The sequence below is a fragment of the Saccopteryx leptura genome, chromosome 1, assembly GCF_036850995.1.
Source record: "Saccopteryx leptura isolate mSacLep1 chromosome 1, mSacLep1_pri_phased_curated, whole genome shotgun sequence".
NCBI lineage: Eukaryota > Metazoa > Chordata > Mammalia > Chiroptera > Emballonuridae > Saccopteryx > Saccopteryx leptura.
Genome location: NC_089503.1, coordinates 309,726,811 through 309,739,729, shown reverse-complemented (window position 1 = coordinate 309,739,729; position 12,919 = coordinate 309,726,811). Strand labels below are relative to the sequence as shown.

The following is a 12,919-nucleotide window of genomic DNA, read 5'->3' as shown; positions in this document are numbered from 1 at the left end:
CCCCTCCCCCACACCAAGGCTGCTGTGGGTAACCACGGGGAAAGGGAAGGCAGGAACAGGGCCTGTCTATCCCTTCTTCCAGCCTCTGCAGTCCCCAGCATGTAATTCTGGAGGACAGCTCGTGCAGGTCATTTCTTCCCGTGTGTCACTGTGTCCTGTCTCTGCCTTGGAGAACAGAGGGCTCACTCAGGACACTGCAGCCTGGGGCCTCGGTACCTCCAATTTCTGTGAAATGCCAGTATTTCCCCCACAGTTTTATTGAGTAACATTGACATACAACGTTGTATTAGTTTCAGTTGTACAAGAATGATTAACTTACGTATATATGGCAAAAACAAGAGAAAATAAGTCTAGTTAACATCTATCACTTAACATAGTTACAAATTGTTTTTTTCTTGTGATAAGGACTCTTAGTCACTTTCAAATATGTGGTACAGTACTGTTAACTATGGTCCCCATACTGTACACTGCAGTTCCTGAACTTATTAATCTTGTAACTGGAAGTTTGTGCCTTTTGACCCCCTTCACCCATTTTCCCCACCCCTAGTAACCACCAATCTGTTTTCTGTTTCTGAGGGGTTTTTTTAGATTCCACAAATAAGTGAGATCATACAGTATTTGTCTTTCCCTGTGTGACTTATTTCACTTAGCATAATGCCCTCAAGGTCTGTCCATGTTGTCACAAATAGCAGAATTTCCTTCTTTCTTGTGGCTGATGTAAAATGATCGTCCTAAAGACCCTTCCCGCCTAGAGTCCTGTGACTGGCTACGACAGACTGCCCAGCCCACCCCCTTCCTTCTCCAGGCCCATGGAAGAGGTCCCAGCGAGAGGACCTAGAGTACAGAGGTGCCCTACTGAGCGCTGGGGAAAAGACATCACATTATGAATTCAGTTGAGTGTGTTCATTTAGACTCCAGCCTGTACTCAGGCTGTGTGAGAAAAGTTTAAGAATTTGCTTAGGGTCACAAAACACGTTGTGCTGGGATTTGAACCCTGAGTGGTCTGGCTTTGGTATTGTACAGTCCATCAAAAGGAATTCTCCCCAGTCTCCTGTTGAACACCTACTATGTGCCAAGTCCTCTGATGGGCACTGCCATGTCTTGATTGGTGGGACCCAGGTGCTGCTCTTGGTGAGGAAACCGCCAGAAAAGATGCAATCAGTCTTTGGCCTGGGTTGGGGGAGCTCAGGTTTGCCATGCGTCCACATTTGCAGTCTAGCCAGAGAGATAAATCAAGGCTCCAATTCCTGGGATGTAAACAGAGGCTGCCAAAGAGGAAAGAGAGTGCCAGGTCAAGGGGCAGCCTTGAAGGAATGAATGAAAAGTGGCTCCCTGCCTCTGTAGGCTGGTGTGGGTAAGGCAATAATAACAGAATAATGACAGATAAAAGGGAAAACCAAAGCCTTGACAGTGACTTGCGTGGGTTTCTGCTCTGTCCCCCACTCAGAGAGCTGACTTCCTCTACTGTTCTGCTTCATTCCTCATCCTCACTATTCTTGGAACGTTCCAGCCCACTCCTGCTGACCAAGGTCATTTCTCTTCTTGGAGTGGAAGCAGCAACTACCAGGTAAAGAAAGTGAAATTTGTCTCTTGGAGATGAGTGCTGTGAAGAAAATAGGACAGAGAGGTTTTGGGGGGTTCAGGGGAACCGTGCAGGGGTGCTCTTCCTGTGTAGGTGCTCCTGTCCCAAGAGGACAGGACATTAATGTGAGACTTGACATTTAATGTGAGACTTGAAGTGCAAGAAGGAGCCCTCCATGCTAGGAATGGAAGGACAAGCATTTCAGGCAGAGGGAACAGATGGACAAAAGACCTCACTGAGATAGAAAAGCTGATCAAGTTCCAGGAACAGAATGAGGCCAATGAGTAAGGGGGGCCGTGGGAGAAGGGGGGTGGGCAGCTGGCATTTGCATTTTATTCCAGTTTGGTGGGAAACCTTTGGAGGGTTTTAAGCAGGAGCTAAAATTGTTCTGTTTTTGAAGCCATCCCTCTGCAGAGTCAACAGAAACTAGAGGCCTGTGGGTGGGTGGGTGGTATGTGGCTTGGACCAACCAGCAGGGTCAGAGGTGGTGGGACACGGACTGGTATAAGGCCTGGGGACATGCTTTACTTTGAAGCAGGAAAGAGGACTGATGTCCCTGTGTCCATTTCACAGGTGAAGGAATTGCAGCTCAGAGGCAGTTTCTGTACTGGAGGACTATTATGCCCATTTTACAGATGTAGAATTTGAGAGGAAAGGCATTTGTCTAAGGAGCCATAACAAAGTCAAATGGAGGTCTCTAGGGCACTTTCACTGTTTCTAGACAGTCTCTCTCTCCCTCTCTAAGTGTGGCTGGCATTACTAAGCACCTGGCTTTTACAGAAGGAAACTGAGGCTCCAAAGAACAGTACTCCTGGCAGTGAGCCTGGGATAGGACCCAGGGCCTCTGGTACGAGGTTTAGACACCTTTTTCCCTGCTCTAGTCCCTGCCTTCCTGGTATGGCTGGAGCAGAACCCACAAGAGGACAATAATGGAGGTGATGCTTCATTGCTCATTTCCATACTCAGGGCAGAGGTTGGATGCAAACGAGGAGGCTCTGCTTTGTGGGGAAGCGGGTACGTCCCCACCTGCCTCCCACATGGCTTGATGCCCACTGCGGGGCACTGTGTGTGCACATGACTGTGTGTTGAGTGTGTGTAACTCACACACATGAACATGTGAACATGGTGTCTGCGGGAACCACAGGAGTGGTGGGCACCAGGGGCACCCAGCTAGCCCCTGCCAGGACTCCATGCTCCCTCTCTTCTCTGTTCACTTATCGGCAGGCCTCTTGGTTTCTGGGCCTTCTCTCTGGGCCCTGCTTAGGCTTCTTGATGAGAAAATAATTAACCACAGCCTCATTTTCCAAGGCTTCCACCCTGTTCTCCCGGCCAAGTTAAAAATATTCACAATGAGCAGGCTGGTGGGAGGAGTACAAGAGGTTGAGGGCACCCGGGGCCACAGAGAGGAAGGGGTGTGTTGGGAGGGAGGTCTGGTGTGTGCCTGAGCACAGAGCTTGGGAGAGGAGAGAGAAGGGCTGGGGCTAGGCTCTGGCTTGTCCCACTGTGGCCTCTCTGTGTGAACCTGGGCAATTTCCTTGTCCTGTTGGGCCTCTGCTTCCTCCTCTGTGAATTGAGGAATTTGCACTAGACTTCAGTACTTCCAAAGCATTTCCCCTGGATCTAAACAGGTGATCCCTCAAACAAAAACAAATAAAAATAATTACCACAAACTTCTGTGGGTAATTAAGTTTGGGAAAGGACATCTGGATGTGTAAAGTCAAACCAATTTCTTTACTACAGGGCTTTTCAGAGCCTTTATTCATTGAAAACTTTTATTGTTTTGGATAAATGATACACTTGCACATGGCATTTTGATGATACAGAAGGAGTCTGGGGAGCTCACAGCTCTTTCCTGTACCAGCTCTGTCCCCTCTAACCCTCGCTTTCAGCAGGCACCACTGGCAGTTTCCAGTGCCCAGAGATATGGTATCGCATGTACCAGCAGATATGGGTATGAACTTTATCATGGTAAGTGACCACGAGCTTCCCAAGGGGGAGAGAGGAGTATGGGTGCAGGATTTTTCAGACTTATTTGACTTTGATCACACACCCAAATCCAAGCATTTCTGGGTCCAGCATTTGGAGGAACATTTTTCCTGAAATGTAAGATCCCTGGACCTTATGGTCTCTAATGAGATTTTGTGTAGGTTGGGAGTTAGGAGAGTTCTGAGGGTTCAGACTCTCTTCCCTGAGACGGTGGTGGTGACCTGTCCTTTGCTGCCCACCCAGGGACTGCTTTGAAGCTTGAGAGAAGGTGCCAGAGCTGGCAGTCTATTTGGGGTCAATGAGACCCAAGAAAACAAGCACTTGCCCAGGTTAGAGGGCCAGCTAGGATCAGGGTGCAATGCTCTAGGGCAGTGCTCCTACACATAGGGCCACAGAACTGCTGTGGACAGGGAGAGCTCTGAGGTGGGGGAGACCTGGGAGAGTTCTCTGAAGCCTGGGAGCCCTCGCCCCACACTTATGGGTCATTTCCTGAGAAATAGAGAGGCACATAGGATTGTGACCGAGTGTGTGGCATATGTACAGGGTGGGTGTGCTGTGTGGATTGTGGAGGATCACTGTGCTGTGGGAGCTCTGGGTGTGACACTGTGTGCTGGTGTGTCTTTGAGCTGGAGAGGTCTGCCCCAGATGCGAGCGGGAGCCTCTAACCAGCGGGTGGGAGACGGCATGGGGGGAGGGGGGGGCTAGCGGGGGACGTGTTGTGGGCGTGGGGAGCCGGCGCCGTGTGACCGGGAAGGTGTGTTGCAGCGTGCGGGAGGGTGTGAACCTGCGTGTCTCGCCCCGCCCCACCCGGAGGCCGGGCAGGTGTGGGCGGGCAGCGCGGACCCCGCTGAGCCAGGCCGGGAGAGCCGGCGGGAAACAGGAAGCTGGGGGAGGCGCGGCCGGACGGCGGGGAGGCAGGGCGTGCGGGCGGACGTGCGGGGGGCTAGCGGGCCAGACTCTCCGCCCGGGCCGGGGCGGCGATGTGGGGAGGCCCCGGCAGCCCCGGCAGCGGCGGGGACGGGGGTGGTGCCGGGGTTGCCCGGGATCCTGCTCCCCTGCGCCGGCGGAGCCGCCGCCCGAGCGCAGAGCCCGGAGCCCGAGGCGGCTGCGGCGTGCGGGGTGAGTCGGGGCTGCGGGGACCGCACACTGCCGCGCAGACGGGGCGCAGTAGAGGGGCGCCGGGGACACGGGGCGGCCGGTCTGGCGGGTGACATCCGAGGTGGGATCGGCCGGCGCCCTCCAGCCTCAGGGCACCCCGCCGATCTCCCGCGCCTCTGGCCCGTAGACCCCGAAGACGCGGCCATGCCGGGTGGAGCCGAGGCTGGTGAGGCAGAGGAGGAGGCTGGGGCCGGCTCGGGGTCCGAGGCAGAGGAGGACGCGCTGTGGGAACGGATCGAGGGCGTCCGGCACCGGCTGACACGCGCCCTCAACCCCGCTAAGCTCACGCCTTATCTGCGCCAGTGCCGGGTCATCGACGAGCAGGACGAGGAGGAGGTGCTGAGCACCTACCGCTTTCCGTGCCGCGTGAACCGCACCGGTGAGCCGCAGGGGTCGGGCTCGGGCTCGGGCCTCAGTGCGCGGTGCCCCCCGAGCTCCGCGTACTGAGCCCTGGAGCTCGAGGCCAACAGCTCTGGTCCTCTGGGCCTCGGTTTCCACATCTGCTGAGCGGGATGATTGGTGTGCCCACCATCTTGCCACCTCCTGAACCACCCTAAAGACCCAGCAGGTCCGCGTGCCCACACCGGCGTCTGGGTTTTTTCTTTCTTGGGGTTTCCTCCCACTTCCTGGGCCCACATTAGAGCAAGGGGTTGGATGTGGTCGCCAGGGCAGGCCAGGACAGCGACCTCTGGGTCACAGCTGGTGGACAGGCATCTTTCTGTGCCCTTTGATCTCCTCAGTTCTCTCTACCCCCCTTCCTCTGTAAGCCACACACTCTTTGGACAGTCATTTGTCCCCCAAGTGCTCAAGAGCCATCTCAGCTTAATGAGGGTGTCCTCTCCCTCAGTGAGTGTCTTTGAGCCAGGGCTGGCAAAGGGATGAGGGTCTAGTGGACTTGTATGAATTGGCCAGTGGGAGAAATATTTTACTTTGCTTTTGGGGATAGAGGGGACTTTTATGTCATTGAAAGGCAGGCAGCATTTGCTGGCCCTGCAGCTGTGTGTTTGTGTGTGGTCGGGCAGGTGGGGTGTTACCCTGCTGTTGAAGCAAAAAGATGCTATGGGGGGTTCTGGCTCTCCTGGCTGTGGCAGACTGGCTCTCCCCATGATGTGCTGAGGCAGGCTGCTGTGTGTGTTAATGGCTTAAAAATTGGGGGAATGTGGACCCTGGACATGGGGGGGGGCCCTAAGCACTGAGGGAAGCCCTCACCTTGAACCCTGGGCACCCTCCCACCACTTCCCAGGGCGCCTGATGGACATCTTGCGCTGCCGTGGCAAGAGAGGCTATGAGGCCTTCCTGGAAGCCCTGGAGTTCTACTATCCAGAGCACTTCACGCTGCTCACGGGCCAAGAGCCCGCCCAACGCTGCTCCATGATTCTTGGTGAGTAGGTCCACAGCGGCATGCACCTTGAACACCCATGCAGAAGTTCTTTGTCCTGTCCCTGTCAGAGAGGCATTCCTGTTATCCTTGCTGAACAGGGAGTCTGAGGACAGAGACCTGAAGAGGTTTGCCTAAGGCTCTATAGCAGGCTGAGTGTGGGGCTGGGATTCTAATCCAGTTAGTCTGAGTTCAGAGCCCACACACTTACTTAAGTTCCTAAAATTGTTTGCAGACATGCATGTGTTAGGCATACATGGGTTTATAGTTTCTTAAGTAAAAAATTCAAACACTTCAGGTGACTTTAGAATAAAAAGGGAAGATCTTTACTTCTTCTTTCAGCTTTGCTCTGCTGGTACCACTTTGGCGAGTCTCTCTTTTCTTTGCATTTATACACACACACAATCATCCTAGATGTATTGCTCCATATTTGGCTTTTTCTCAGAACAACTGATTTTCGTGTTTCCCACATCCTTTACACTTATTTTAAATGACTGCGTACTGTCCATTAGTGATGTTGTGCTGTAAGTATTTAATTGGCCCCCTTTTGATGGACATCTAGGTTGTTTTCAGTTTCACAACATTGCAAACCATGTTGAGAACATCTTTTCTGTGTGCCTTTGTGCAATTGTATAATATATCTCAGGAGGAGAGGTTCTGAGAAGTAAAATTTCTCAAAGAGTATGTATATTTTAGATGTTAAATCAACATACATCCCACCAGCAGTGTATGAGTGTCAATTTTGCTGTACCCTCATGACTCCTGGTGATTTAAAGATATTTTTGCCAGTTTGATATATCAAAAAGTATAAGTTTATACTCACTGAGAGATGTAGGTCATAGCTTACTAATTAGTAAACCTTGGGCAAATGACCTTTCTATGCCTCATTTTTTCTGTCTTTAGGGTAGGTAAAATAATAGTACCTATCTTAAGTAGGTCTTAAATGTTGTCATGAAGATTAAATAAATTAATGTATGTATCTAGCCCAAAGAATAAAGTCAAATGTTAGTGTTTATTATCATTTTATTATTGCTGGTGAAGTAGAGCATATTAATTAGCCATTTTTGTTTTGGACTTACCTACTGATAGTTTTTACCCATTTTTTATTTGGTTGTTTGCCTTTTCTTAATGATTTATAAGAACTCTTTATATATTATGGCTCTGAATCCTTTGTTATACTTTTCTCCTGCTCTGTTTCTTGCCTTTTAACTTTGTTACATTGTTCATTATTCAGAAATTTTAACATTTTTATATAGATTTAAGTATCTTTTCTTTAATAGCATCTGATTTTGTGCTGCTCAAATTATAAAAATATATTCCAGAACTTTCTTTTCTTTTCTTTTTGTATTTTTCCGAAGCTGGAAACGGGGAGAGACAGTCAGACAGACTCCCGCATGCGCCCGACCGGGATCCACCCGGCACGCCCACCAGGGGGCGACGCTCTGCCCACCAGGGGGCGATGCTCTGCCCCTCGGGGGGGGGGGGTCGCTCTGCTGCGACCAGAGCCATTCCAGCGCCTGGGGCAGAGGCCACAGAGCCATCCCCAGCGCCCGGGCCATCTTTGCTCCAATGGAGCCTTGGCTGCGGGAGGGGAAGAGAGAGACAGAGAGGAAGGAGGGGGGCGGGGTGGAGAAGCAAATGGGCGCTTCTCCTATGTGCCCTGGCCGGGAATTGAACCCAGGTCCCCTGCACGCCAGGCCGACGCTCTACCGCTGAGCCAACCGGCCAGGGCTCAGAACTTTCATCTAGTGTTTTTATAGTTTGGGTTTTCTGTGCAGTTTGCTTACCTGTGGATTTTATTTGCCTGACTTAACTTTTCTCTCCCCTGTCCCTGGCAGATGAGGAGGGGCCTGAGGGTCTGACCCAGTTTCTGATGACTGAGGTGCGGCGGCTGCGAGAGGCTCGTAAGAGCCAGTTGCAGCGGGAGCAGCAACTGCAGGCTCGAGGCAGGGTGCTAGAGGAGGAGCGGGCAGGGCTGGAGCAGCGGCTTCGAGAGCAGCAGCAGGCTCAGGAGCGCTGCCAGCGGCTGCGGGAAGACTGGGAGGTGGGCAGCCTGGAGCTGCTGCGGCTCAAGGATGAGAACTACATGATCGCCATGCGTCTGGCACAGCTCAGTGAGGAGAAGAACTCTGCCGTCCTGCGCAGCCGTGACTTGCAGCTGGTGGTAGGCCCTGGGAGATGGGTGGGGAAGAGTGGAAAGGGTCGACCTTTGCCAAAAAAAAAAAAAAAAAAAGAAAGAAAAAGAAAGAAAAGGTAATATAGTAGCCAGCTTGTGTCCCAGAGCCACTATCTGCTGGCTGTTGGACCGTGGGCAAGTTCTTTCACCACCCTAATGCATCAGTTTTCTATTGTGTATTATGGGAGTGTTGATGGCACTTATTTCATTGAGTTATGATGTAGTTCTCAACTACTGGTGATTTTGCCCCCAGGAACAATGGCAATATCTGGAAACACGTTTGGTACAACTAGGAACGTGCTCTTGGTATCTAGTGGATAGAGGCCAGAGATGGTGCCAAACATTCTATAGTGTACAAGACAGCCCCCCCCCCCCCCCCACAGCTGTAGTGCTCAAAACCTGTATCAGCATCAGCCATTGTTGTTGCTATTATTATTGTTATTTTTAGGTTTACTTTTAAAATTAAACTTACTGGGATGACACTGGTTAACAAAATGATACAGGTATCAGGTGCCCAATTTTACAACATATCATCTGTACACTGTATTGTGTGTTCACCACCCCAAGTCAAGTCTCTGTCCATTGCCATTTATCCCCACTGTACCCTCCTCCACTTCCTGCTGTCATTATTATTAAGTGCTGCTGTGTGCCATGCAGCCTACATGCATCATGTCGTATGGTCCCATGAAGGCACCATGTACTAGGTTCTCATTTTGAAACCCAGACACTGGGGCTTAGATTGTAAAGGGACTTGCTTATCCCAAACCTGGAAAATGGAACCTATATAGATTTGAACCAGGTCTGACTGGCAGCAGCGCTAGCCTCTGCCCATGATGCTGTTTTGCCTGATTTCGTCCAGGGGAAATCTCACCCAGCCCTCTCCATCCTCTCCAGCAGTTAGAGAGGCCCCGCCTCTTACAGGTGGAGAAACCGAACTCCCTTCTTGGTTTCCTGTTGACACTTAGGATGGGGATGAAACTGGTATTTCAATGCACCAGGGAATTGTTTCAAGGATTTAATGAGCTAATGCTTGTCAAGGATTTAACAGAGCCAGTGGCACACAGTAGGCTCTCTCCAGCAATACTGTGCAAGGGTCCCTGGGGGGGATTCTGACTGTGGGATTTGAAGCCCCTTGTCCCCATGAGCCTTGGTGGAAGCTGTGGCATTGCAAGTGCCTGTGGGAGGCTGTCCATGTGGGTGCACTCATGTGAGGGAGCCTGCAGCTATGCATGCCAGCATATTGATGTTTGGGTAAACGAGTCCTGGTCAAGAGTGTTGAGGCCATGGGCTGGAAGACCCAGCTGCCAGGGCTGCCTGAGGGTGTAGGAGGCTGATGTGTGGGTGTGAGGTGACCAGGAGGCTGTTCTCTAAAGACCTGCTTGGTGTTTGGTGAGAGGTGGGGCTGTCTGAGGCCCAAAGGCTGGCTGCAGATTGAGCGAAGGGTGGCCTGGGCAAGGCTTTCCTCTCTGTGCCTCAGTTTCCTCATGATCCTGGAGGCAGGAGGTCACAGATAAGGATGATATAATGAAATAGCACCTCCTGTGTGCCAGGCATGGCCCTCACTGCTTGTTGGCCACCAACTCCTTGAATTTTCTAGCAACTTTATTGGGACAGGGTTGGGGCACTATTATTGTCCCCATTTATGGGTGAGGAAACTGAGGCACAGAAAGGTTGGTTAGAGCACTTCCCCAGGGTCCCAAGCTTGAGATTTTTTTTTTTTTTACGGAGACAGAGAGAGAGTCAGAGAGAGGGATAGACAGGGACAGACAGACAGGAACAGAGAGATGAGAAGCATCAATCATTAGTTTTTCATTGCGACACCTTAGTTGTTCATTGATTGCTTTCTCATATGTGCCTTGACCGTGGGCCTTCAGCAGACCAAGTAACCCCTTGCTCGAGCCAGCGACCTTGGGCTCAAGCTGGTGAGCTTTGCTCAAACCAGATGAGCCCGCGCTCAAGCTGGCGACCTCGGGGTCTCGAACCTGGGTCCTTGGCATCCCAGTCCGACGCTCTATCCACTGTGCCACCGCCTGGTCAGGCCCAAGCTTGAGAATTTCTGACTTTCTTCTTGGCACTGCTGGGGTAGGGTGGGGTGGGTGGCAGGCGGGGAGAGCTGGCCAGGGTCCTCCATCTTCATCCATGTTCTCTTTTTCTGAAATGGACAAGAGACCTGCTGTGAAATTTTCTTAGAAGAGAGGGTTCTACTGCTCAGAGAGGACTGCATGATGGCCACTGGCCCAGGGAGGGGCTGTGGCCAGAATGGCTTGTCTCACCTTTGGGTTGGGTATAATTATGAATTGGGTCCCCTAAAGTGGCAGATGTGTGCATGTGACTGGGGGAATGTCCTATATATGTGTACAGCCATCTAGGGCTTCCGAGAGTGGGGAAAGAGGATGAAGAAGAGGTGTTGGAGATGTCTCTGTGTTTCCGTATTAGCTAGAGGTGTGCTGTGACCACCTATAGATAAGGTAATCTGCCACGAGGCAGAGAATGGCTGCTTTTTCCCAGTTTAAGGAGTAGAAGGTAATAGGTGAAATTCAAATAAAAGATTTTTTTTTTAATGTAGCTACTGTAAATTTGCCTAAATTTTTGGAGGTTTTTTTTTTTTTTTGCCACAAAAATTAACAAAAGCATTGCAGATGGAAGTGAACAGAACAGCTGATAGTTCCTGTCTTGGCAGCTTGGGTCCCTTTCCCCCATGGACAGGTGTGTGGTGGCTGTGATTTAACACTGTGTTTTATAAGGTGCAAATTTAATGAGCTGTTATTTCTAAGCAACATAAACTTAAGGAACCAACACTATAATTTTGTGCTAAGTGAGTTTGTACGCTAGGATTAAATGCATCCGTATTTCCTGCCATTCAGAGGAGACTCCCAGTGCCCTGTCCCCTGAGCTTGAGCTCATCAAGGGAGCTTGCTGGCCAAGGGTCAGGCAGGAGGCCGTGGTGTGTGGCTGCGGTTTGCTGCAAAGGGTGTGACCACTCTTGCCCTTGTAACTAGCTGTCTTTCTCCAGTGGTTCACAAAGCATGTTTTGTGAGAGGAAAGGAATGTGAGAATCATGAATTTCTTTCTGAGTCCTTTGCGGAGGAGGAACTCCTGACCCAGCCTCCAGATCTGTGTGTGTGTGTGTGTGTGTGTGTGTGTGTGTGTGTGTGTGTGGCCATGCTCAGCTCTGAGAGTATGAGGCTGCAAGTCATTTTCCAAGAGAGGCCAGGGCACTGCTAGGGCACCAGACATTGGCATGCCTGAGTGTAGCAACAGAGGTCATTGTGTCTTTTTCCAACAATGACTTCATTTTGTGGCCTGCCACCTGCTGCTACTCTTGTCACTGTCTAGCCACCTCGGACCCCACATGAATTTGGAAAATAACTCTGGCTGAGTGCACTCATCACCCAGCAAACTGATCATGCATAGCTGCTGTCCGCCAGGCAGACACCTCAGCCACTCGTCCAACACCCTGGCCAGCTTCTGGCTGCACACACTGAATGGGTGGCACCTCGGGATTTTATTTAAAGCTGTGAAGACAGCCACTGTCATACCCCTGGCAGCTCTACAGCTAGCCTCTGACAATTTAAAAGTCTCTGCCCACCTTTTGTCTTGTTTGATTCTTGCAATGACTTTGGGAGGCAGGTGTTGGAACTGGAAAATTGAATGGGTCCATTTTACCGGTAAGGAAACTGGGAGATTGAATGGGTCCATTTTACCTGCTCAGGATGACAGAGGGTAAAAGGTAGTACAACTGAAACCTGGACCTTGGGCTTGAAGTTCTTGTTGGGGATGAACTAACAGCACAGTCTTCTAGAGGGGGTACCTGGAAAGTCTCTGGCTCTTGTCCTGAGTGAGCCCCTCAAAGCCATCCTCTTCCTCTTCTTCCCTGGAAGGTGAGGAGACTGAGGCACAGAGAGGGGCCATGGCTTGCCCAGGGCCACACTGAATTAGAGGCAGAGATGGGTCCAGACTCTGGTGCCCCCTCTTCTCGGTACAGTCCTTCTCCTCCATTGTGCTGGTCCTGGGGTCCATTGCATATAGTCCGTGTCGGAACTGTGGATGGATGAACAGACGAGCGTGTTGTGATGCAGCACCTCAGCCAGAAGTCCTTGAAGCAGAGTCCCCTGGGAGGGTGGCTTGGCCTTGCTGCCCCCTTCCTTCCTCATAGTATTCTCCCAGCCTGTACTTTCTTCATAGACAAGTCCAAGAGGACTTCTGCTCAGGCTCTGCTGGGGATCTGGGAGGTACGCAGGGGTTAGGAGCAGGATTTCTCTCCACTGGCCTTGCTGGGGTCCCTCCCTGGGCTGACCCATGTTTTGGTACCCAGGTGGATCAGCTGAAGCTCAAGGTGAGCCGGCTGGAGGAGGAGTGTGCACTGCTGCGCAGGGCCAGGGGGCCTCACCCTGGGGCTGAGGAGAAGGAGAAAGAGCCAGACAGTGTGGACCTGGTCTCTGAGCTGCGTGCTGAGAACCAGCGGTTGACAGCATCCCTGCAGGAGCTGCAGGAGGGTCGGCAGCAGGTAGGAGGGGAACCACTGTGTGGGGTGGAGGTGGGGTGAGAGGATGAGGAGTCTACACCCAGGTCTGAGATCTGGATGAATCCTGGCTGGCCTCTTGTCTTGGGCTCCGAGGGCACTCCTCTCCCTGGCCTT

At 51.6% G+C, this 12,919-nt stretch overlaps 1 protein-coding gene across 2 annotated transcripts in view; it reads left to right on the top strand.

Moving 5' to 3' along the window:
- The first annotated feature begins 4,416 nt into the window (after window positions 1–4,416).
- Window positions 4,417–12,919, top strand: part of CARD10 (caspase recruitment domain family member 10) — a 28,510-nt gene continuing 20,007 nt past the window's right edge. For both annotated transcript variants that reach the window (XM_066358339.1, XM_066358338.1), the window contains exons 1-5: window positions 4,417–4,687; window positions 4,854–5,105; window positions 5,970–6,107; window positions 7,943–8,268; window positions 12,596–12,787. In XM_066358339.1, the coding sequence (XP_066214436.1) occupies window positions 4,549–4,687; window positions 4,854–5,105; window positions 5,970–6,107; window positions 7,943–8,268; window positions 12,596–12,787 (1,047 nt within the window). In that variant the 5' untranslated portion in view covers window positions 4,417–4,548. The remainder of the gene's footprint in view (window positions 4,688–4,853; window positions 5,106–5,969; window positions 6,108–7,942; window positions 8,269–12,595; window positions 12,788–12,919) is intronic.